Source organism: Mesoplodon densirostris, chromosome 14 (assembly GCF_025265405.1).
Source record: "Mesoplodon densirostris isolate mMesDen1 chromosome 14, mMesDen1 primary haplotype, whole genome shotgun sequence".
NCBI lineage: Eukaryota > Metazoa > Chordata > Mammalia > Artiodactyla > Ziphiidae > Mesoplodon > Mesoplodon densirostris.
The window spans coordinates 81,494,832-81,519,207 of NC_082674.1; the positions used below are offsets into that span (position 1 = coordinate 81,494,832).

At 37.9% G+C, this 24,376-nt stretch overlaps 1 protein-coding gene across 1 annotated transcript in view; it reads right to left on the bottom strand.

The window, feature by feature from the left end:
* Window positions 1–24,376, bottom strand: part of DNAH6 (dynein axonemal heavy chain 6) — a 268,777-nt gene that overhangs the window by 149,358 nt on the left and 95,043 nt on the right. Inside the window, exons 19-29 of the mRNA XM_060116917.1 lie at window positions 17,402–17,614; window positions 16,625–16,717; window positions 14,755–14,874; window positions 12,621–12,801; window positions 10,042–10,138; window positions 7,182–7,401; window positions 5,128–5,292; window positions 4,930–5,043; window positions 3,433–3,558; window positions 3,192–3,347; window positions 2,747–2,908 (exon numbers count right to left, since the gene is read on the bottom strand). Coding sequence (XP_059972900.1) covers window positions 2,747–2,908; window positions 3,192–3,347; window positions 3,433–3,558; window positions 4,930–5,043; window positions 5,128–5,292; window positions 7,182–7,401; window positions 10,042–10,138; window positions 12,621–12,801; window positions 14,755–14,874; window positions 16,625–16,717; window positions 17,402–17,614 — 1,647 coding nt within the window. The remainder of the gene's footprint in view (window positions 1–2,746; window positions 2,909–3,191; window positions 3,348–3,432; window positions 3,559–4,929; window positions 5,044–5,127; window positions 5,293–7,181; window positions 7,402–10,041; window positions 10,139–12,620; window positions 12,802–14,754; window positions 14,875–16,624; window positions 16,718–17,401; window positions 17,615–24,376) is intronic.

Below are 24,376 nucleotides of genomic sequence, written 5' to 3' on the forward strand. Positions count from 1 at the left end.
AACATGTAATGAATTTATTATGGTTAATATAAAACAAATAAATATTTTATTTTACTTTATTAAAAAAAGGCTATTTATTTAATATTTATTTATTTTAGACTGCATTAGGTCTTCTTTGCTGTGTGCAGGGTTTCTCTAGTTGTGGCAAGCAGGGGCTCCTCTTTGTTGCAGTGCGTGGGCTTCTCATTGCAGTGGCTTCTCTTGTGGTGGAGCACAGGATCCAGGTGCAAGGGCTTCAGCAGTTGTGGAGTGCGGGCTCAGCAGTAGTGGCTTGCGGGCTCTAGAGCACAGGCTTAGTAGTTGTGGCGCACGGGCTTAGTTGCTCCACGGCATGTGGGATCTTCCTAGACCAGGGCTCGAACCTGTGTCCCCTGCACTGGCAGGCAGATTCTTAACCACTGTGCCACCAGGAAAGTCTCCCCCCAAAATATTTTAAATGCAATTTTAATTTCTAACATGGTGTATATCAATAGATGTAATCCATACATATAAACAAAAACTTTTTGGAAGTCTCAATAATTTTTTTTTAAGATTTTTTTTTTGATGTGGGCCATTTTTTAAAGTCTTTATTGAATTTGTTACAATATTGCTTCTGTTTTATGTTTTGTTTTTTTGGCCATGAGGCATGTGGGATCTTAGCTCCCCGACCAGGGATCAAACCCACACCCGCTGCATTGGAAGGCGAAGTCTTTTTTTTTTTTTTTTTTTTAGGGTAAGAAATGGTTGGACTAATTTTTATTTCTATTAATTTTTTTTTTCTTATCAAATTCTATTTTATTTATTTATTTATTTATTTTCATTTTACAAATTTAATCAGTTATACATATACATATGTTCCCATATCCCCTCCCTTTTGCGTCTCCCTCCCACCCTCCCTATCCCACCCCTCCAGGCGGTCACAAAGAACCGAGCTGATCTCCCTGTGCTATGCGGCTGCTTCCCACTAGCTATCTACCTTACGTTTGGTAGTGTATATATGTCCATGCCGCTCTTTCACTTTGTCACAGCTTACCCTTCCCCCTCCCCATATCCTCAAGTCCATGCTCTAGTAGGTCTGTGTCTTTATTCCTGTCTTACCCCTATGTTCTTGATGACATTTTTTTCTTAAATTCCATATATATGTGTCAGCATACAGTATTTGTCTTTCTCTTTCTGACTTACTTCACTCTGTATGACAGACTCTAGGTCCATCCACCTCATTACAAATAGCTCAATTTCATTTCTTTTTATGGCTGAGTAATATTCCATTGTATATATGTGCCACATCTTCTTTATCCATTCATCCGATGATGGACACTTAGGTTGTTTCCATCTCCGGGCTATTGTAAATAGGGCTGCTATGAACATTTTGGTACATGTCTCTTTTTGAATTATGGTTTTCTCAGGGTATATGCCCAGTAGTGGGATTGCTGGGTCATATGGTAGTTCTATTTGTAGTTTTTTAAGGAACCTCCATACTGTTCTCCATAGTGGCTGTACCAATTCACATTCCCACCAGCAGTGCAAGAGTGTTCCCTTTTTTCCACACCCTCTCCAGCATTTATTGTTTCTAGATTTTTTGATGATGGCCATTCTGACTGGTGTGAGATGATATCTCATTGTAGTTTTGATTTGCATTTCTCTAATGAGTAAAGATGTTGAGCATCCTTTCATGTGTTTGTTGGCTGTCTGTATATCTTCTGTGGAAAAATGTCTATTTAGGTCTTCTGCCCATTTTTGGATTGGGTTGTTTGTTTTTTTGCTATTGAGCTGCATGAGCTGCTTATAAATTTTGGAGATTAATCCTTTGTCAGTTGCTTCATTTGCAAATATTTTCTCCCATTCTGAGGGTTGTCTTTTGGTCTTGTTTATGGTTTCCTTTGCTGTGCAAAAGCTTTGAAGTTTCATTAGGTCCCATGTGTTTATTTTTGTCTTTATTTCCATTTCTCTAGGAGGTGGGTCAAAAAGGATCTTGCTGTGATTTATGTCATAGAGTGTTCTGCCTATGTTTTCCTCTAGGAGTTTGTGGAAGGCGAAGTCTTAAGCACTGGATTGCCAGGGAAGTCCCAGGTCTCAATAATTTATTTTATTTTATTTTTTTTTGCGGTACGCGGGCCTCTCACTGTTGTGGCCTCTCCCGTTGCGGAGCACAGGATCCGGACGCACAGGCTCAGAGGCCATGGCTCACGGGTCCAGCCACTCCGCGGCATGTGGGATCTTCCCGGACCGGGGCACGAACCCGTGGCGCCTGCATCGGCAGATGGACTCTCAACTACTGAGCCACCAGGGAAACCCTCAATAATTTTTAAGAGTGAAAAATTCTGAGAACTACTCAATGAAAAATCTTACCGTGAATTCTCACCTCCTACATGTTTCATTTTCAATACGTAACTCTGGATATGTAACACCACACATTTCAATACGTAACTCATCTCTTCCTGTAAGTTCATTCCTTGTTCCTAGATTTCCCTGCTATTCTGTCTTGTATCTCATCTCCCCTCTTTCTACCTACTGACATGAACAGGTCTTTGATCTTACCACCATTTGACCAATCCTCCCCTGGCTTTGATTCCTACCTGGCCCACTCGGATCGCCTCGTGTTGACTCTCCTCTCTTGCTCTATTTATTCCACTTTAATCATTCCTTGCCCCACTAGTTTTCCCTAGCTTGCCATCACCCCTTTCTCTCCTTCTTTGTTATGTCATGTTGCAAATAGAGAAAGCCACATAAAACACTTAATGTTAGTGTTCAGATGCCAGGACCGTACCTTGTAGTCCAAACCATCGGAGCAGTTAAAGACCACACACTGGATGGCGAGAGCTTTAGCCAGGTCTTTGGTAGTCTCAGTTTTCCCCGTGCCAGCAGGACCAGCTGGTGCGCCTCCCAGGTCGAGCTGCAAAGCCCCCATGAGGCAAAGGTAGCAGCGATCCTGAAGAAATTGATAAATTGTCATTATTGAAGGGAACTGACTATGGCCACAAATTCATAAGTCCTTTCCTTTCTATAGCAGGAGGATCATTTTTTTTATGAAAGGTTCTATAGCAATTGAAATATACTAAAAAATCCAGGCACATGATCAAAAAGCACAAATCTCTGCTTTACAAAGATGTATTCATGGCAAGTCCTTTCAAGGGTTAATGGTAGAAGGAAACTTTTCAGAACTATTTTAGTGGGGAAAAAGCAGTGATGAACCTAAATGATCAGTAACTTACCGTGAGAGGAGTAATAACTAATCTTGGGCATGCACCCAAATACTCATAGCCATAAGTATACTGAGAGAGCGCCATCCTTGCCACACAATTGTCCAGGTCTATATCCCAATAATAGCGCAGTTGTCTCTGCCAGTCAAAGGATTCAACTCCCTCTACCTACATAAGTGATGACAATGATACACATATTAGACGCATTAATTTCAGAAAGAAATATATGATTTTATTTAAGTGAAAGAGTTACCTTGGCTTGAACAAGTTCGGTGACTATGTCTCTTGCATGTACATCAATAGTAATTAAGGCAGTTATGATGTTTCTGTGTAATTGAGGAAGAGTGCCTCGGACTATTGCAGCCAGGGCATTTAATCTCTAAAAATTAAAAAAAAGTGATATATAATTTTCAAAAATCAGCTTACACGTATATCTTTTTACTATTAAATTTGGAATAGGCATTTTTTGAAACTATCTATAAAACTAGATAACTATAAAATTAGATAGTTTTGACAAATGTCTATTCCAAATTTAGTAAGAATCTGTAATTCTGTGACCCAGGACAACAGTTTAACTTATTTAATTCCTATAAGGCCTCTGTGAAGTACAATACTATCATTATCCCAGTTTCACATTAAAGGAAACTGAGGGTCACAGAGGGTAAGGAAATTGACATAGTTATAAAGTAGCAAAAATTACACTTGAGTAGACATTTGCCTCAAGGAAACCCCCCTGCTCTTAACCACCATGTGATGATGTCTCTAGAGAAGACGGTTCTCCCTAAAAATCAAATGTGACTTAGGTAGTACTCTTCATTTTCAGGGATAGGGTTTTTTTTTTTTTTTTTTGGTGAGGGAGGGGGAAATAGTCAGAAATCCTGAGCATTTAAACCAAGCCAATGATTGATTAAACGAAAGCATTTTTTGATAGACTGAGTTCCTGATTTTCACATAAATGGATAAATCTTTTCCAGAGAAGGGTGGTGCCTCTGAAAGCCTTGAACTGTTGTGCTGATTTTTCACTCAGGCTGATCCGGATCAGGGGCCACCTCTACAAAGAGGTCAATGGGACTTTCCTTAGCGAGTCTTTTCTCTGGGGCTCTTTGAGTTGAAATTCTATCGAGGACCTTCATGAGAGAGTTTTTTCCTATTTCAAGAAAGTTGTTTCCTCCTTTTTCTGTTTTAAGGGTGAGTCTTTAAAAATGCAACATTGTTTGGAAGTAGAATTGAATTTGGAGTTAAAGATGTGACCTGGCTGTAAAGTTGCATTTCCCAACAATAGCTCAAAAATTTGTGTAGAATGGTATTTAATTCATTCAGTTATTTATTCCTTTATTGATAGTTGCCTGAGGCTTCTATAAAACAGTAGAAAAGCACATGTTGGGCCTAAGAATAGAAATGGCACAAATCCTGTGGTTTTCCAGGATTGAATCCACTTCTAGGAGAGATATCAGGACCCAGGATAACATTTCTTCTTAAAGGTGGCAAACCATTATAATCCTGACATTTTCCTCTTGAGTTACACTTTCCTTCTATTTTTAATATTCATATACATACTAGACAAACATCAGGGTAGTGTCTCTGAGAAAACTTGAACAGAAATAGTTTTAGTGAGAAGCCCAAAGCTTTGGATGTCACGTCAGAGGCTTACAATTTCTGAAGTAGTGAATTTACATTAACCACGTCAATAAAAGCCACTGGGAGCATCGGGCACAGCGCTATGTTCGATGTCACCCTGATGTAATCTCACCTCAAAGTTTACTTTTTCAAAAGCTTCCAGGGCCTCTAAATGATTACCGTCTTCTCTTTCCAAACACTCCGTCAAATCGCGGCACCACATGATTTGAGAAATGGTCAGGATCACCTGCATGGAAATACGTTTCTTCAGTGTGTGATGCATCTCACCCAAACAGGATCCAGAGGTGGAGATTTAAGGAGTGTAAGTTACTTGAGAAGGGTGGCCGGCGATCACCCATACTGTCCTTGGTTTCCCCAGATAGTCAGCGATGGCAGCTTTGCACAGGCGACGCAGAGACGTGAACATGGCTTCTTCCACTTTGCCCAGCCACTCCTCCACGTTGCCTCGGGCCTTGAGGCCTTTCCCCAGGCTCACCTGGAAGATAATCAGACTGTGATAACATGTAGACTGTACATCCTGTGTACTTTGTAACGGAACCCTGAGCTAGGTAAACATGGAAGCCTGAACACGAACACTGACACTTCTACTGATACCCACTCTACACCTCTCTTTACACCACCCCTCTCCCCCCACCCCCACTTGGTGCTTTATTTCACTGCTTCCCTTTGGAGCCAACTCCCGGAAAGAGGAGTTTATGTGCACTAAATGAATTCTTCCACTTTTTTTCCTTACTTCCTGTCATCTGATTTTTGGCCCCAACCACTCCTCTAAATCTGTTCAGGTCATTAAGGTAACCAGTGCTCTCCCAATCATCCAGTCCAATCGACGCTTTACAGCCCTTGTCATATTTATTTCTTGGACTACCAATGACCTGACTACCCTGGTTGTCTGGGCTCCTGCATCTGTTCTTCTTCTACCTTCCCTTTAAATGTCATGTTTTCCCTCGATCCTAGCCTAGGTCTTCCCCTTTCTCTTTTGCACTAGTGATGAACAAATTCTTTTGCAAGAGGATCAATTTAGGACAAATAAAAAATTTTCTTTATTGAGATATAGTTGATTTATAATATTATATTAGTTTCACATGTACAACATAATGATTCAATATTTTTATAGATTATACTCCATTTAAAGTTGTTACAAAATAATGGCTGTATTTCCCTGTGCTGTACAATATATCCTTGCTGCTTATTTATTTTATACATAGTAGTTTGTAACTCTTAATCCCCTACCCCTATCTTGCCCCTCCCCCTCCCCTCTCCCCACTGGTAACCACTAGTTTGTTCTTTATATCTGTGAACCTGTTTCTGGTTTGTTATATTCACTAGTTTGTATTACTTTTTAGATTCCATATATAAGTGAAAACATGCAGTATTTGTCTTTCTCTGTCTGATTTATTTCACTTAGCATAAAACCCTCCAGGTCCACCTATGTTGTTGCAAATGGCAAAATTTTATTCTTTTTTATGGCAGAGTAATATTCCATTGTATACATATACCATGTCTTCTTTATCCATCCATCTGTTGGTGGACACTTAGGTTGCTCCCATGTCTTGGCTATTGTGAATAATGCTGCTATGAGCATTGGGTGCATGTGTAGGACAAGTAAAATGTCTATGGGTTCCTTCCAATCCCATAGATACACTTCTGTGCTCTACCTGGACTGAAATCCTTGGTATTTCCCTGCACAATTTCTCTGTTTGGAATGCTGTCCCTCCCATGTCTCCTCTCCACCTTCCTTGGCTGCCTGTGTGTGTGTATGTGTGATTCTCCTCTGTGTGGTCACCTGATTCCCCACAGTCTGCTAATGCATTCACTTGCTTGGTGTTTACAGGCACTGTGCCAGGCCCCGGAGAGGATGCTGCCAAACAATGACAACTAATACTTCATAGCACCCGCTCAGTACTGTTCTAAGTAATTTACATACACACTTGAAAATCCCCAGCAACTCATTAATCAGGCAGTATTACTAATCCTTGTTTTACAGATGAGGTTAAAGATTGGGAGTGGAATCCATGTGTCCGGGCAGTAGAACTAGCTCTTAACCACCGTACTCTTGTTCCCCTTATGGAGAGTTAAGACCTGGCTCCAGTACTTTCTACCCTGTTCCCAAGAACAGAGCACAGCCTCTGTTACTGCATTTTCTGTGGGGCTTTTCAATTGTTTGACTATGTCTCTGCTAGACTTTGAGTTCTTCGAGGGCAAGAATTTTATCTTTGATTATCTTTGAAATTGCTGAGCCAGCAGAAGACTAGATCACAGTAGCACTTGATGAATGCTTAGCATGATGATGAATAAACCTCTACCTTCCACCCTAGAAGAGTAACAAAGTTTACACATAAACAATTATAAACAAAAAGCCCTTACCCTTTCTCCCTCTGGTGACAGCATCGCTAAAATATCATTAGTGTAAATCTTTTCTGGCTCTGCTTCCATGCCAGGAATTCTTCCCTCGGTTGGAGGCACGAGTGCAAATTCGAGTTTTGAAATGGAATCGAAGCATTTCCTTAAATGTGGCTGCACAGCTTGGGGATTTCGTGTCTGGGCCAAAATCTCCAGAAGCTCATCATTTGACAAGAAGTAAAATCTAGATTAAAGAATATACTTAAAATGTAACTTGAAACTGAAGCAAAGTCTTATATGGACATGAAAGATAAATCCCTTAGTCACTTCTCTTCCCCATCCACTGATTCACTTGGACCTCTATCCCATAGGTCCTGGGTCTGGGAGGCCACGTGTCTCTAAATATGATTTTTATAAAGATTAGTGTGGATGCATCTCAAACACCTGGAATTAGTACCTGGTACATAAAACGTAGATATTTTTCATAAAAATTGTAAAGATGCTAGTGCTTGCTAAGATACTGATTTGGTTGTATGTCTGTTACTTGGCTTTAAGCTCCTAGAGTGAAGATATATTACTTATTTTCCCTAGAATTTGGCCTTGTACCTCACATATACCTGGTATTCAATACATAATTTGTTGAATAGATGAATGGGTGGCTGCAGGAACCTTATTTGGTTCTGTGACTACACACATGTGGGCCATGCTGGTGTGATCCTGCCTGGGATTTTCTTAGATACTGCCCAACAGGGCCATTTGGAGACATGAAGATACCCTAGGGAAAAAAAAAAAAACTGGAGAAGGGGCACACCTGGATGCCCAGGGATGAGAGAGAGGGATGAGGATCTGGCTGGAGAAGACACTTCACTCCTGTGGAGGAAGCTGCCTATGAGAGATCCCTCGTGATTGGAGGGATCCCATTAACACGCGGAAGGCCCCACGTGAGAGAGGGACCCAGTTGGGTACCAGCCAAGTCAGGCTTCTCCTGCCATCTTGCCTCTCCTCCTTTTCCTGCCCCCAAACTGGAGACCTCAGGAACCTAATAGGAAGTGGGGAGGGTTGATGCCACACATCCTCATCATCACTAAAGCCTTCAGCCTTGCAACAGGCTTAGGCCAGAGAAGGGGGATGTTTTCACTTTGAAAGAAGTCCAGAGTTTTGATTATTATAGATGATTTAATGGGTTAAGGTAATGAAACTTTTTGTATTATTATCAGAGAATGACCAGAAAAATTCATGAGGCCTGCTCAAGATTTTGGCCAGGGACAGGAAGAAACTAGCCCCTAGTAGGGAACACAGAGGCTATTATTAGAAACAAAGATGTTTTGGGTTGCACCCTATTAGTCTTGCTTCTTTAAAATACCACATATGGTAATAATTTGTACCTCTGCCTCTTTTCAACTAATGAAACAGATAACTGTCAAGATTGGACTATGAACCCTGTGGGAGAAGGAACAGTGTTATATTCACCTTGTGTCCCCAGAACCTAACTTGGTCCATGGCTCATAGTAAGCCTTCATTAATGCTTGGAGCATGAAGTCAGCGGTGTACAGAGCCTCCTGAAAAAATAAACACTGTAAACCTAGTTGATGTAATTCTAAGCAAAAGGAAAAATAAAAGCTGATGCTTTTTGGTGTCCAATATTATCACAGGTAAATTTGTGTCCAGATTTCTTTAAAGATCAAAACAGTGTACAGATTTTCTCTGGTCTTGGGAGACTCAAGTTAGGAACCACTGATTTAAGAGTGAAATAAAAGGCACTTTCCAAACCTCAAATTCTTCTGTCTTTTCCCATGTTGCCTGAATCTGTTAAACTCAATCAAATCTTCCAGCTCTTGGATATCTTGTGCACACACATACCCTGTCCTGGTGCCCAGCAACAACCCCTCTTACCCAAGTAAGCACATAAGCACCTAACCCTGGCTGACTCAGTGCTTGTCCTAGGAGAGACCTTAACAGCCATTTTCTTTGCATCTAACAGGAAAAATCCATGAAAGATGAGCCATTTTTTTGATATTGTCTATGTTACAGTACAATGTACCCCAATGACTGAAGTCTGGAGCACTTGCTACCATCAGGTAGTCATAGTGTAGTCATATATAATTATACTGAAATGGTGTATTTACATGACTGTCCACCTGTTAACCACGAGCTCCATTAGAGTGGGGATCTGGCCTTTTCTTTGTATTTTTATCACTGAGCAAAACATTTGGTATGTTTCTAGAATGAATGGATGAGTAAAAAATTTCATTTGGAATTTGTGAAATGACCTCTTAGATGACTTCTACAGTAACCCTCTTAGGCTACCGATTAACCTAAAGAAACCAGCTCAGGCAACAAAGGTCTCTAACTTTTTACATACCCATCTGTGGACACACACACACATGCAGGTACACACGTACACACCCAGCAGTGAAACGATGCTGTGATCAAGAATCCTTCCAGCACCTTGGGTACTTATCCACTTAAACCAAATATTGTGTATTTATCCTTGACACTTACACGCCCCAATCAAGATATTAGCTGGATTGCTATTATGAAATATCTTTTTTGTTTCCCTCTTTGGTTCCTTCGTGTTTTGATTTTATAGTTTGTTTTTAAATATACCCTAACAAATTAATGGATACTCTTTTTTTTTTTTGCGGTACGTGGGCCTCTCACTGTTGTGGCCTCTCCTGTTGCGGAGCACAGGCTCTGGACATGCAGGCTCAGCAGCCATGGCTCAAGGGCCCAGCCGCTCCGCGGCATGTGGGATCTTCCCGGACCGGGGCACGAACCCGTGTTCCCTACATCGGCAGGCGGACTCTCAACCACTGTGCCACCAGGAAAGCCCATGGATACTCTTAACTACTAAAAAATATTGTTGGTAGCTTTATAAACTTACCTTGGAAAGATAACTCTTTTTGATTCTAAATATGCCTCTAGACACTTCTGAATTTGGTCAAGTAATGCATTATTATTTTGAAAAGTCTCCAGAAGTCCTGTTCATTGAAAAAAAAAGGTATTGGTAAAGTTGTGTTAAAATAAATATAGAATATAATTTTAAGTGGAAGTAAAATATGATATTAACATTTTTAAATTTTGGTTTTATTTGAAGAAAGAATGGTCTAATAAGTTAAAATTGGGGGGGGTGGCTAAGAATGTTAACTATAACTTTTAATAATAACATTAATTTTGATATTTGCCACAGATGAACAGGTAATTAATTTGAAACCTTTTTATCTGGCGTCCCCCAGTTTTGGGGGCCGGGGGTGCACAAACCAAAGCCAAACAGTTGCCATTCTCTAAACACCACATATTCTCTGTCACTTTCTTACTCATGTCTTCTGTTTTTTCTGCCATATTTAGATGGAAAAAATTGTGGAGATAACTCTATGTCTTTATCACTAAACTCTAGCACCTTTAGGATCAAGATTCATGTCTCATTTGATGTTGATGTTTTGGTGCACATCACAGTGCCTGGCTTCTCCAACTGTCTGAGAAACAAATCCGGTCTTTTCCATGGTCTCCGAGTCTCTACGTGACCAGTGACCTAATCCAATCCCCAACCCGCCATCCAAGCACACTCATCTCTCTGGCCTCACTCCTAAGCCCTCTCCTGTGCGCTGCACTCCACCCCACTCTGGCTTCCTTGGTGACAGTCATGTACGCTAAGCATGCTCTTACTGCAGGGTCTTTGTTCTTCTCTCTGCCTTTAACAATACTCCCTTAGATACACGAACATGTTTCATTTCCTCATTCCTGCAGATCTCTACTCAAAAGCCACTTTATCAAAAAAATCCTTTCATCACACACACACACACACACACACACACACACACACACACTGCAGCCCCCAACTGCTCTCTAGTGCCTTTACCCTGCTTAATTTTTCTTCACTGCTTTATCATCACCTGAAATGATATATACAGGTCCACACTCCTTTATCTGAAATCCCTAGGACCAAATGTATTTTGGATTTTTTTTTTAAATTTCAAAAGTTACATTATATAACAAAAGTCCAGTTGGCACTGGGGCAGCACTCTGTAATAAAACACATTAATATTTTTGCAGCAAAATGTTTGAATATGCACATTAAGCAGATGTGCTAGGCAAGATAAAGGTCTCTCAGATATATCCATGTCCTAATCCCGAGAACCTGAGAATATGTTAGTTTTTATGGAAAAAGACACCTGGCAGATGTGGTTAAGTTACAGATCATAGGATGGGGAGATTATCTTGGATCATGAAGTGGGCCCAGTGTAATCCCAGGGGTCTTTTTTTTTTCTTTTTTTTGGCCGTGCTGTGCAGCTTGTGGGATCTTAGTTCCCCAGCGAGGGATTGAACCCGTGCCCCCTGCAGTGGAAGAGAGGAGTCCTAATCACTGGACTGCCAGGGAATTCCCCACAGGGGTCTTTATAAGTGGCAGAGAAGGAGATGTGATGGCAGAAGCAGAGGCTGGGGTGATGCAGTTGTGACTGGAAGGGGACCAGGAACCAAGGATTGTGGGCAGCCTCTTGAAGACCCAAAGTTTTAAGGTTTTCGATTTTATCATCCCATAGAGTTTTTCCTGCCTGCTTATGTTTTATGTAAGGGTCTTTGGGCAAAGAGTATAGTCCAGCAGGCTGCCTCTGCTTGACAAGGAAGCTCTCTGTCCATATCACCAGGATAGGCAGTGTGCTGCCATTTGCAGAACAACAATCAATCCTGCTGAGGCTGTGATACAAACCATAAAGTTCAATCACCATGTATGTGTAATCACCTGGAAGGACTTTGATTCCACATCCCTAGAAAGAGAACTTACTAAAACACATTTCAACTGTATAGCACAGGGAACTCTACTCAATACTTTGTAATGACCTGTATGGGAAAAGAATCTAAAAAAGAGTGAATATATGTATATGTATAACTGATACACTTTGCTGTACAGCAGAAACTAACACAACATTGCAAATCAACTATTTTCCAATAAAAATTAATTTAAAAAATAAATAAAACACATTTCAACCCTGAGATTAGAATTACCATTAGTGGCAATATTTGTAAGTGGTCTTAATGAATTACTTAAAATATGGTGTGGAAATTTTTATGGTTATAAGTCTGTGAGAACTTTAACAGAATAGGTCAACTGAATGTAAATGTATTTTTTGTAGCCTAAATTGTGAGATGGAAGCATCACTTATACTCTGTGGCAGGATCCCCCAATTCTAAAAACAGCAAAAAAGTAGATTCTTGTGTGCCAAAACTATGAACTGAGCTGAAAGATGATGATGATGATGATGATAATAACAGTACTAAGTGTAATAAAATAACAACAACAGTGTTAAATTCACATTGTTTAGCAAGAGTGTCAAATGTACTACAAATGTTCCTGGTCATCAACGCTGACTGGAATCAAGGGTTGAATGTACCACATTTTATTAGAATCTTACAGGTGATGGACATTTTAGATAACTGTAAAGTCCTTTGTGGTTTCTTTTTTACCTGGCTGAGTAGCTGCTCGGAGAGCGTTAGGCAGCCTGTTCACCTTCCTCATGATTTCTTTCCATGACTTATCCACTTGAAGGAACATCTTGGCCTCTGCAGGTAACTGCCTCTGAATATCTGGAGCATTAAAAATACTCTCTAGGTAGAGCCAGTTTCTCTGGCAGTTCAGCCACTCTTCCTAGGAGAAAAATAGGACATTACCAGATTTTTAACCTCAGATTGAAAAAATACAGTTACATTAAAAATAATTACAAGGGGATTCACTGTATCTTTTTCCTTTTGGCAGCTTCTCACAGGTCCTTTGAAATGAAACCTCATTAAAAGGTCCAAGTCTCACCTCAGCCTAATTTCAACCCATTTTTTGTATTGAGTAGAGTTATAACGAGTGTACTACTATGTGGTAACCAGAATGGACCCAGAGAAAGACGATTAAAATGCCCAAAGGAGACACTCTAGGTGGAGGCAAGATGCTTACTTAAAGGAATCTGAAGGGTTGGGAAGTGGTAAGTTTAGTGACTTACTATTTCCAAATATAAAAATGGTTAGCAAACAAGGGTTTTTTTTTTGCCTCAGTTATGTCTATTATTCTTCCCTCTCCCTCTTTTTAGGAAGAAATATGATTCATTTTCTTCAATCAAAAAAGTAAAACCTGCTTGTGACAGAACATGTGGCAAAGAGAGAACACTGGGAGGAAGAAGAAAATCACACATCATTTTCCTCCTAGAGACAATCACTGTTAATCAGAGAAAGCAGAAGTGCAGGGTCAGATCTAAAGTCTATAGACCTCACCGTTCCTCTGCACTTCCTGCCATGGCATGTGCGGGCCTGAGATCCGTGAAAGGGTTTCTCGTGTCTCACTCTAGATTTGGGGGCTATGCTTAAGCCCTAATGTCCCAACCACTCCTTGGTTTATTTCAGTCTCACACTTTCTATACACTTAATTCTCTGGAGGATCCCTACTATTCAGCACTGCTTCTTTTAAGGACCTTCTGTGGAAACATGCCCTTTACTTTGATCTAAATTTAGTCTCTCCCTTCATGGGGCTCAGCCATCAGTACAGAAGGCTGGACAGGTGTCAGATTAAAAAGTGTCCATTGAAGAATATTGATTCCCCATAGAGATCTCTACGAAATGAGGATGGAACAAATTACCTTTTCCTACTTAGTACCTTTATTATTTCACAGATAACTTTTCCTATTAGAACATATAAAAACCACAACATAATTAAATCAAGGTAAAAAAATGAAGTCTAAGAAAGAGATTGGATGGGAACAAAGTGAGACCAGAGTAAGTGGGTTCGTTATTATGGGATAATCTGAGGTTGAATAAAATAAAGAGAAGGTGTGTATAACAGGAAGGGTGCCAAGGAGACTTCAAGCAGCAGTATTTGTTTAGTAAATATGAGGTTGCTGTGGCTAGACTCTTAAGGTGGCCCCCAAGACCTGGGCTTCCTGTCCTTGTGTGATCCTCTCCCCTTGAGTATGGGTGCCACTGTGACTTGCTTCTAGCTATGGAGAATATAGCAAAGGTAACAGGATGTACACAGTTATGTGTACAGTACACAAGGCTGTAACCTCTGTCTTGCCAGGAGACTTTCTCTTCCCTGCTCGACTGATGGAGCAAGCGGTCTTGTTGAGGAAGTCCACATGCAAAAAACTGTGGGCAACATGGAGGAGCTGAGGATGGCCTCTGGTTGACAGCCTGTGAGAAAATGAAGCCTCCAGCCCCAGAATTGCAAGAAAATGATTTCTGCCAACGTCCTTCCCCAGTTGAACCTCTGATGAGAACCCAGTCCTTGCCCACATCTTGACTGAACCCTCGTGAGACCCTGAGTATAAGACCCAGTTAAGTTATAAACTCCTGACCCACAGAAACTGTGGGATTATAAATGTCGATTGTTTTATACCACTAAGTTTGTGGTATTTTGTTTCACAACAATAATAACTAATACAAGTGTGATGGTATAGTCTTACAAAGAAGAGTTTGATATATTTGCATTTTTCTTACATTTTGAGCATAATAAAATGTCAATAATTAAATCATATCTAAACTGTACAATATTTAAGTGACTGAACAAATGATTTCTAAATCCAATTCTCTGAGTCCATGAATTGAAATTATCCTGACTCACCAGTGTTTGATTAAACAAAGCAAGTTGTTTCTGCCAGTCATCCATTCGAGTTTTCAGTGGGCCAACGTAACGTGATGAGGCAATGGTTGCAATGTTGATGGTGCTGTCATCAAGAAGGACCTTTAAGGACAGGCAAAGAAAATACATGCGACACCATGTGTTTTTGCTCTCAAAGATAATTACAGATATTTAATTCCAACAACCCATTTATTTATTTTTATTTTTACTTTAAAATTTTTAGTTTTATATTGGAATATAGTTGATTTACAATGTTGTGTTAGTTTCAGGTGTACAGCAAAGTGATTCAGTTATACACATACATGTATCCATTCTTTTTCAGATTCTTTTCCTGTATAGGTTATTACAGAATTTTGAGTAGAGTTCCCTGTACTATATATACAATAGGTTCTTGTTGATTATCTATTTTATATATAGTAGTGTGTATATGTTAATCCCAAACCATTCAAGAGCCAATTTTTTGAATAAACAGCTTAATCTCACTTACTGTTTCCCACCCATCCACTTCCCCTCTTTCTCTCCTTCACTAGGGCTTACAATGCACTATGATGTTCTCTTAAATGTCACCAAGGAACTTCTGATTGTCAAATCCTGGCTGTTTCTGTAATTATTAATGGCACACATTTCTGCTTAGCTCAGCACTCATTTCCAGTCTCCCCCCTACAAGGTATCTGGTACCTTCTTTATATTATTTGGTCATCCAGGTCTTTATTTCTCAAAGTGCTCAAAACTTGAAAAAGTAAGTGCTTTCCCTACCCAATGAAACATCACTTTCCCTCAATTATCTTGAGGAAAAGGAAGAGTGAACTCATTCATGTCAAGCTCTGGATGATTATAGACAGTTTTCCCTCTACCTCCCCCCTCCTCTATTCCTTCCCCTTACACCACAGCACCCCTCGCAGAACATGTACATTTAAAAAAATGTGTCTGCTAATCTAAAGGATTTTAATTGCTCTATTTAAATTATAAACTTCTTGACAGCAGAAGCCCCATCACCTGGCATCACCTGACCTTATACTGACTTGGGCCTGCTCTCCCCTCCAATGCACAGAGTGACGTCTGGTCTTGCTCTTCCAGACTACACCTGGCAAAGCCATTTCATCTCTAATTCTGGCCTGGGTACACCTTAACAGGCCAGGGCTTTGCTTTTCTAAAAAAAAAAAAATGTATTGAAGTATAGTTGATTTATAATATTGTGTTAATTTCTGCTGTAGAGCAAAGTGATTCAGTTATACATATGTGTACATTTTTTTCATATTCTTTTCCTTTATGGTTTATTACAGGATATTGAAAATAGGTCTCTGTGTGGACTTTGCTTTTTAAATTGAGTCATAATTCCCAGACTCTTTTACTAAACAAATGTGCCCTTTGGATTTTAAGTCACTAAGAATTCAAAAAATTCAAGTGAATTTAGCTTCTTAGTGTGATATAAACCTGAAATGCTCATTCACGCTTCTTTGTCTCATTTAAATGGTTTGAAATGCCTTCCATTCTCATCTATGCTTATCAGACCTCCAGATTTTTAAGGTCCAGCATGTCTTCGCTGGTCTAGGAAGGATTCTCTGATCACTTCAGCCACAACTGATCTCTTTGCTTTTCTAAATTCCTCAACAGTTAACAACTACAAGATTATAACTCTTAATATATATATGACATATCTATTGCTTTGCTAAATATTTCATATACAAGTATTCATGTCAATTATTCATATTCATATCTTGCCTTCCCAATTAGATTTTTCCTTGTTTAATAACTCTCATATTTCAGTCCTTCATCATAACTTCCCATAGAATATTTAGGACTAGGTCTCACAAGAACCTTCAACATGAGTTTCAATAACCCAGTTACCCACCTGTATGTCATCTGTGCCACCCAGGATAAATACATCTTTGGAGTCACGGTGAGGTAGGACGACAAATTCAGTTGTTTTCCAAGAATCCTCCACCTTAGAAATAGTTCAAGTCTTAGGATAGCTCAATTCATTTGTGTGTAGGTACTTGATAAATGCATGTGGAATGAAATAAGTGAAAACTCCATAATTATCCTAATCTCCTCCTGCCTTTAAAATTCTTAAAATCTTCTAGGTTAGATGAAAATGATTTGCTTAATTTTATTGAATAGCATTAAAACATATGAATAATTTGTGATACTTTCATGTGTATTCCCTCCCACTTCATGCTTTAATTAAAAGAAAAAAATTCTTTTTACATAGATGCTTGGAAGATGTGTGTTTTTGGAGTAAGGAGGTTAAATATCCTAAGTAGAGAAATCTTCTCAATGTGCTTTTGAAGCATTTCGTACAGTTAGTCTTCTCTAGTATGTAAGTTTTAAAGGTAATGTATTTCGGCATAAGAAATCTTCCTTGGTATGTGGTTCTTTATATAAAGCATGCTAATTTGTTGCCATCAAGTTCCTGTTGGATTATAAGCTAAGCAGAAAGAAGATATTTATAGAGGTGATAACAATAATAATGATATAAATGTAAGGAAACAGCACAAGGATAACTGATAATGAGAGGGTGAAAGCTGCAATGTTGAAAAACCCATTCAGATAAAACAAAAGTTGATCTCACTGAATATGAAAACCTTTACATTCCCTGATCTCCAGAATACACATTTTTCAGGTTTACCTTTTTAAGAACTGTTTCTAAGGCAGCTTCTCCAGAAGCCTGTCCAGAAATGTCCTGGATTTCTCGGCCAAAGTCAAAAACATGCAATTCAGAGAGCTTCTCCAAGGTTAATGGAATGTCAAGGTCTACTAGGGTGGCATCAACTGCTTGTTCAATAGCTGTCCAATGTCTAGGCTTCAGAGTTGGGTTCCTTAGGTCAATGATAACTGGAAGCTGGAAAACAAACACTCTCAGAGACACCATCCTTTTTATCTTAAAAACAACCCAAGGCTTCTGGTTTCAATTTGCGCACATAAAGAGCTGTAAAGAACACCACTGACACTCTTACAACAAAGAAAAATCTGCACGAACTGCAAGTTAATGACTTGTATTGAACCCATCATAAAAGTGAGGCTGCAGGGAAACCAACTAAGTCAAAATTGGAAGAGACACTGGTACCCACAATTTTCTCCACAGCAAGAAACAGGACCTGAGAATTTGCTTACCTAGGAGAGATGCCTTGGGTTGCCGTTTAAACTAGTTAGAAGATGTAGCTGAATTTTAAAAATAAGTTGCTAAGACTGAATGTAGGGTAGCATGAGAGTGTGAAGTCCCTGGGGGCTACAAATATTACTAAATATTACAAATATTACTAAAGCTGGAGGAGGGACAGGAACAACTGTGAAGCTCAGAATTTTGTGAACAAGGAACACAGGGCATTGTAAGGATAGAAACTTAATCAGAACACGAGGGAATATCCCTCCTCCCTTCTTCCACCAGGCTAACAAGCACTGAGTAAAAATAACAGTGGAATAGAGGGTGGAAAGCTGCAAGATACAGATTTTCTCTGGGCATAAAACGAAAGAATGACCCAAGGTCAGGGAAAACAGAAATTGAAAAAATGACCTTTGGCAAACCAGCCCAAACTAAACACAAGGTATCACTAGAACAATTTGAATACTGTGGTATATTGAGGGCAACCACAGCAACATCAAACTTCAAATCTAGCCGAATTTCTAACCAGATTTAATATAACATTCCACACAGAAGGCCAAGTAGAAGGAAAGGCATGATCATTTCCAGGCATAAAAATTATTTACTTCAGTATCTACTGTTCTGCGTAAGATGTCTGGATTTCAACAAAAATTTAAGAAGTATGTGAAAGGGCAAGGCAAACATACATCCAAAAAGATACAAAATTAATCAGAATCACTCTCAAATCTGACACACGTGTTGGATTTAACAGATAGAACTTAAACTAATTGTGATTAATATGTTAATGTATCTAATGGAAAAGGTAGACAACATGCAAGATCAGATGGGAAATGTCAATAAAATGATGGAAACTATAATTAAAAATAAAATGGAAATGTTAGAAATGAGGAAGACAGTAAGAGATATAAAGAATGTCTTTGATGAGATGAACACAGACAAGGAATCTGTGAATTTGAAGGTAAGTGAGTACAAACTCATACACAAAGAGAAAAATCAGTGAAAAGCTCCCCTGCCCCCATCCAAACCTAGAACAGAATATCCATGAGCTTGGTACAATATCAGATGGTCTGACATACATGTAATAGAAATCACAGAAGGATAAGAGAGATAGAAAACACAGCAGAAGAGATATCAAAGAAATAATGGCTCAATTTTTTTTCAAAATTAAAGGCAGACACAAAACCAGAGATCCAAGAAACTCTGAGAACATCAAGCAGGATAAATATAAATGGTAAACAACAATAATAACATACATCTAGGCATATCACATTTCATACTGCCAAAAACCAAGAAAAAGAAAAATTTGAAGGCAGCCAGTTTTTGTACAGAAGAACAAGGATAAGAACTACAGCAGACTTCTTGTCAGAAATCATGCAAGTAAAAAGATAACAAAAGGATACTTTTACATTGTTGAAAGAAAAAACAAAATCTGCCCACTCAGAATTATATACCAGTGAAAAAATCATTCAAAATAAATGATAAAGACTTTCTCCAAACAAAAATTTGGGGAGTTCATTGCTAGCATAACTACTCAGTAAGAAATATTAAAGGAAGTTCTTCAGGCAAAATGAATATGTTATGAGTCAGAAACTTTGATCCATACAAAGAAATGAAGAACATTGGAAATGGAATAGATGTAAAATAAATTTCATTTCCTATTTTTATTCTCCTAAAAGGTAAGTATAAAAAACAAAATTAGTAGCAATATGTAGTGTTTATACTACATATGAAAATAAAATACACGACAACATTAATACAAAGGATGAGAGGGAGGATTGGGAGTATGGTATTATAAACTCTTTACACTATACATGAAGCAGTATAATATTATTTGAAGGTTGATTTGGATTAAGTGAAAATCTATATTTTAAATCTAGGATAACCACTAAAAATTGCTTTAATGAAGTATGAATAGTAACTCCATAGAGAAGACAAAATGGAATCATAAAACCTATACAATTAAATCAAGAGAGGAAAGAAAAAGAGGAAAAAAGAAACAACAAATAAAACACCATGATGATGACAATTTTAATCCAACCATACAAATACTATTCTAAATATTAATGCTCTAAACATGTCATTTAAAAGACTTTTTAAAAATCAGATTGGATAAAAAAGCAGGAAGCAATTATATGCCATCTAAGAAATATTTTAAATATAAAGACATAGGAAAGTTAAAAGTGAAAAATTGAGAAAGTACTATCATGAAAACTCTAAAAGAAATCTATACTAACTATATTAATTTCAGATAATGCAGACATCAGAAGAAGAAATCTTATAAAAAATAAAGAGAAAAAATATAAATGATAAGAGGGTCAATTCTCCAAGAAGAAATAGCAATACTAAGTGTGAATACATCTAACAATGGAGCATCAAAATAAATAAAGCTCCACTGTCTTGAGATGCAGTATCCTCATAAGTTATTTGGAATTTTTCTTTATAGAAGATTTGTCTTTTATCCTTTGTCTATCTATCTACCTATTTATCTATCTATTCATCCACTCAGTTGTTTACTTATGTCAATATGAATTCATGGATATTTATTTTATAATTTGGGTTATAACACAATATTGTATTATTTATTGTTTGGTCAAATCATTACAACTTGGGCCAATGAAAATTCTTTCACTTGGTTTCTGTGTCTCTTTGATATAACCCGTCATTTTTTTCTTCTTTTTCCACCAACGATAGAGAATCTATTTTATTTTATTTTTTAAAGTTTTTTTTCATGTTTTTTTTAAACATCTTTATTGGAGTATAATTGCTTTCCAATAGTGTGTTAGTTTCTGCTTTATAACAAAGTGAATCAGTTATACATATACATATATCCACATACCTCTTCCCTCTTGCATCTCCCTCCCTGCCACCCTCCCTATCCCACCCCTCTAGGTGGTCACAAAGCACCAAGCTGATCTCCCTGTGCTATGTGGCTGCTTCCCACTAGCTATTATTTTACATTTGGTAATGTATATATGTCCATGCCACTCTCTCACTTTGTCCCAGCTTACCCTTCCCCCTCCCCATATCCTCAAGTCCATTCTCTAGTAGGTCTGCATCTTTATTCCCGTCTTGCCCCTAGGTTCTTCATGACCATTTTATTTTTTTTTTAGATTCCATATATAAGTGCTAGCATACAGTATTTGTTTTTCTCTTTCTGACTTATTTCACTCCGTATGACAGACACCAGGTCCATCCAACTCACTACAAATAACTCAATTTCGTTTCTTTTTATGTTGAGTAATATTCCATTGTATATATGTGCCACATCTTCTTTACACATTCATTTGTTGATGGGCACTTAGGTTGCTTCCATGTCCTGGCTATTGTAAATAGAGCTGCAATGAATATTGCGGCACATGACTCTTTTTGAATTATGGTTTTCTCAGGGTATATACCCAGTAGTGGCATTGCTAGGTCATATGGTAGTTCTATTTTTAGTTCTTTAAGGAACATCCATACTGTTCTCCATAGTGGCTCTATCAATTTACATTCCCACCAACAGTGCAAGAGGGTTCCCTTTTCTCCACACCTTCTCCAGCAATTATTGTTTGTAGGTATTTTGATGATGGCCATTCTGACCAGTGTGAGATGATATCTCATTGTAGTTTTGATTTGCATTTCTTTAATGATTAATGATGTTGAGCATTGTTTCATGTGCTTGTTGGCAATCTGTATATCCTCTTTGGAGAAATGTCTATTTAGGTCTTCTGCCCATTTTTGGATTGGGTTGTTTGTTTTTTTGATATTGAGCTGCATGAGTTGCTTGTATGTTTTGGAGATTAATCCTTTGTCAATTGCTTCATTTGCAAATATTTTCGCCCATTCTGAGGGTTGTCTTTTTGTCTTGTTTATGGTTTCTTTTGCTGTGCAAAAGCTTTTAAGTTTCATTAGGTCCCATTTGTTTATTTTTGTTTTTATTTCCATTTCTCTAGGTGGTGGGTCAAAAAGGATCTTGCTGTGATTTATGTCATAGAGTGTTCTGCCTATGTTTTCCTCTAAGAGCTTGATGGTGTCTGGCCTTACATTTAGGTCTTTAATCCATTTTGAGTTTATTTTTGTGTATGGTGTTAGGGAGTGTTCTAATTTCATTCTTATACATGTAGCTATCCAGTTTTCACAGTACCACTTATTGAAGAGGCTGTCTTTTCTCCTTTGTATATTTGTGCCTCCTTTATCAAAGATAAGGTGACCATATGTGTGTGGGTTTATCTCTGGGCTTTCTATCCTGTTCCATTGATCGATATTTCTGTTTTGGTGCCAGTACCACACTGTCTTGATTACTGTAACTTTGTAGTATAGTCTGAAGTCCAGGAGCCTGATTCCTCCAGCTCCATTTTTCTTTCTCAAGATTGCTTTGGCTATTTGGGGTCTTTTATGCTTCCATACAAATTGTGAAATTTTTTGTTCTAGTTCTGTGAAAAATGCCAGTGGTAGTTTAATAGGGATTGCAGTGAATCTGTAGATTGCTTTGGGTAGTAGAGTCATTTTCACAATGTTGATTCTTACAATCCAAGAACATGGTATATCTCTCCATCTGTTTGTATCATCTTTAATTTCTTTCATCAATGTGTTATACTTTTCTGCATACAGGTCTTTTGTCTCCTTAGGTAGGTTTATGCCTAGATGTTTTATTCTTTTTGTTGCAATGGTAAATGGGAGTGTTTTCTAAATTTCACTTTCAGATTTTTCATCATTAGTGTATAGGAATGCCACAGATTTCTGTGCATTAATTTTGTATCCTGTACTTTACCAAATTCATTGATTAGCTCTAGCAGTTTTCTGGTAGCATCTTTAGGGTTCTCTATGTATAGTATCATGTCATCTGCAAACAGTGACAGCTTTACTTCTTCTTTTCCAATTTGGATTCCTTTTATTTCTTTTTCTTCTCTGATTGCTGTGGCCAAAACTTCCAAAACTATGTTGAATAATAGTGGTAAAATTGGGCAACCTTGTCTTATTCCTGATCTTAGTGCAAATGGTTTCAGTTTTTCACCATTGAAGATGATATTGGCTATGGGTTTGTCCATCATTTTGTTTTTTGAGCACTTCCTTACTTTCTGGCACCAGAGGATGCTCCAGGTTCATCTTGTATATTCTCTGACTCATCCCTAGAATCAGCCATTTCTATAAGGATCTCTGATTCATTTTATTGGAAAATGGTATTAAAAACCAAGATCTGGACAAAGGATATTGCTGGAAGCAATGAGGTAGAACATAAATTCACCCCTTAAAAGTAGGCTTTGCATAGAGACTTCCTTTCAAAGAATACAGTATGGAAAGTTGGGTAGTAATTTTATAGTGGGGAAAAAATGCTACCTCAGTCACGTGATCAAGCTTAATATCATTAGTGAAAAGTCATGTTGATAGCATGTATCTTTAATAAGATGTGATAATAATAATACTTTACCTCTGTGGTCTTCCTTGCAAGAATCTATAACCCCAGGTTAATCATGAGAAAAACACCAGACAACCCCAAATTGACAGACATTCTATAAAATACCTGATTAGTACTTCTCAGAACTATCAAGATCATAATAAACAAGAAAAGTCTGAGAATCTGCCACAGTCTAAAGGAGCCTAAGAAGACAAGACATCTAAATGTAATGTTTATCCTGGAAAGGATCCTGAGACAGAGGAAGGACATTAGATAAAAATGAGATAATTCAGATAAAATATGGACTTTAATAATAATATAATGACATTGTTTCTTTAGATGTGGCAAATGTATCATACTAATGTAATATGTTAACAGTAGAGGAAACTGGATTCAGGGCATATGGGAAACCTCTATATTTCTCTTGTAAGTTTTCTGTAAGTTTAAAATGATTCTAAAATAAAGAGTTTATTTAAAAATAAATGAGGCAAAAATTGATGTAACATAAGAGGAATTAGACAAATGCACAATTATAGTTGGACAATTCAACATTCCTCTCTGAATAACTAACAGAACAAGTAGGCAGAAAATCAGTAAGGATACAGATGATCTGAACAGTACCATCAGCCGAATTGACTTAATTGAGATTTATAGAAAAATCACTGAGCAATAGCAGAATACACATTCTTCTCAAGTGTATATAGAAGACGTACCAAAATAGACCATATTTTGGGTCATAAAGCCAATCTTAACAAATTAATAGGACAGAAATCATAAAAGTACATTTTTGGACTATAATAGAATTAAAGTTCAAATCAGTAACAGATATCTTGAAAATCCCCAAATATTTTAATAATAAACAACATTCTTCTAAGTAGGCCATATGTCAAAGAAGTCTTAGGAGTATTAAAATATATTTTGAACTAAATTAAAATAAAAATCCAATATATCAAAATTCACAAGATTCAGCTAAAGCAGTGACTAGACAGAAATTTATAGTATTAAATGCTTATATTAGAAAAGAAAAGTTTCAAATCAGGAACTTAAGCTTCCACCATAAGAAATTTTGAAGAAATAAAAAATTAAATGTAAAGCAAGAAGAAGAAAGGACATAATAAAGATTAGAG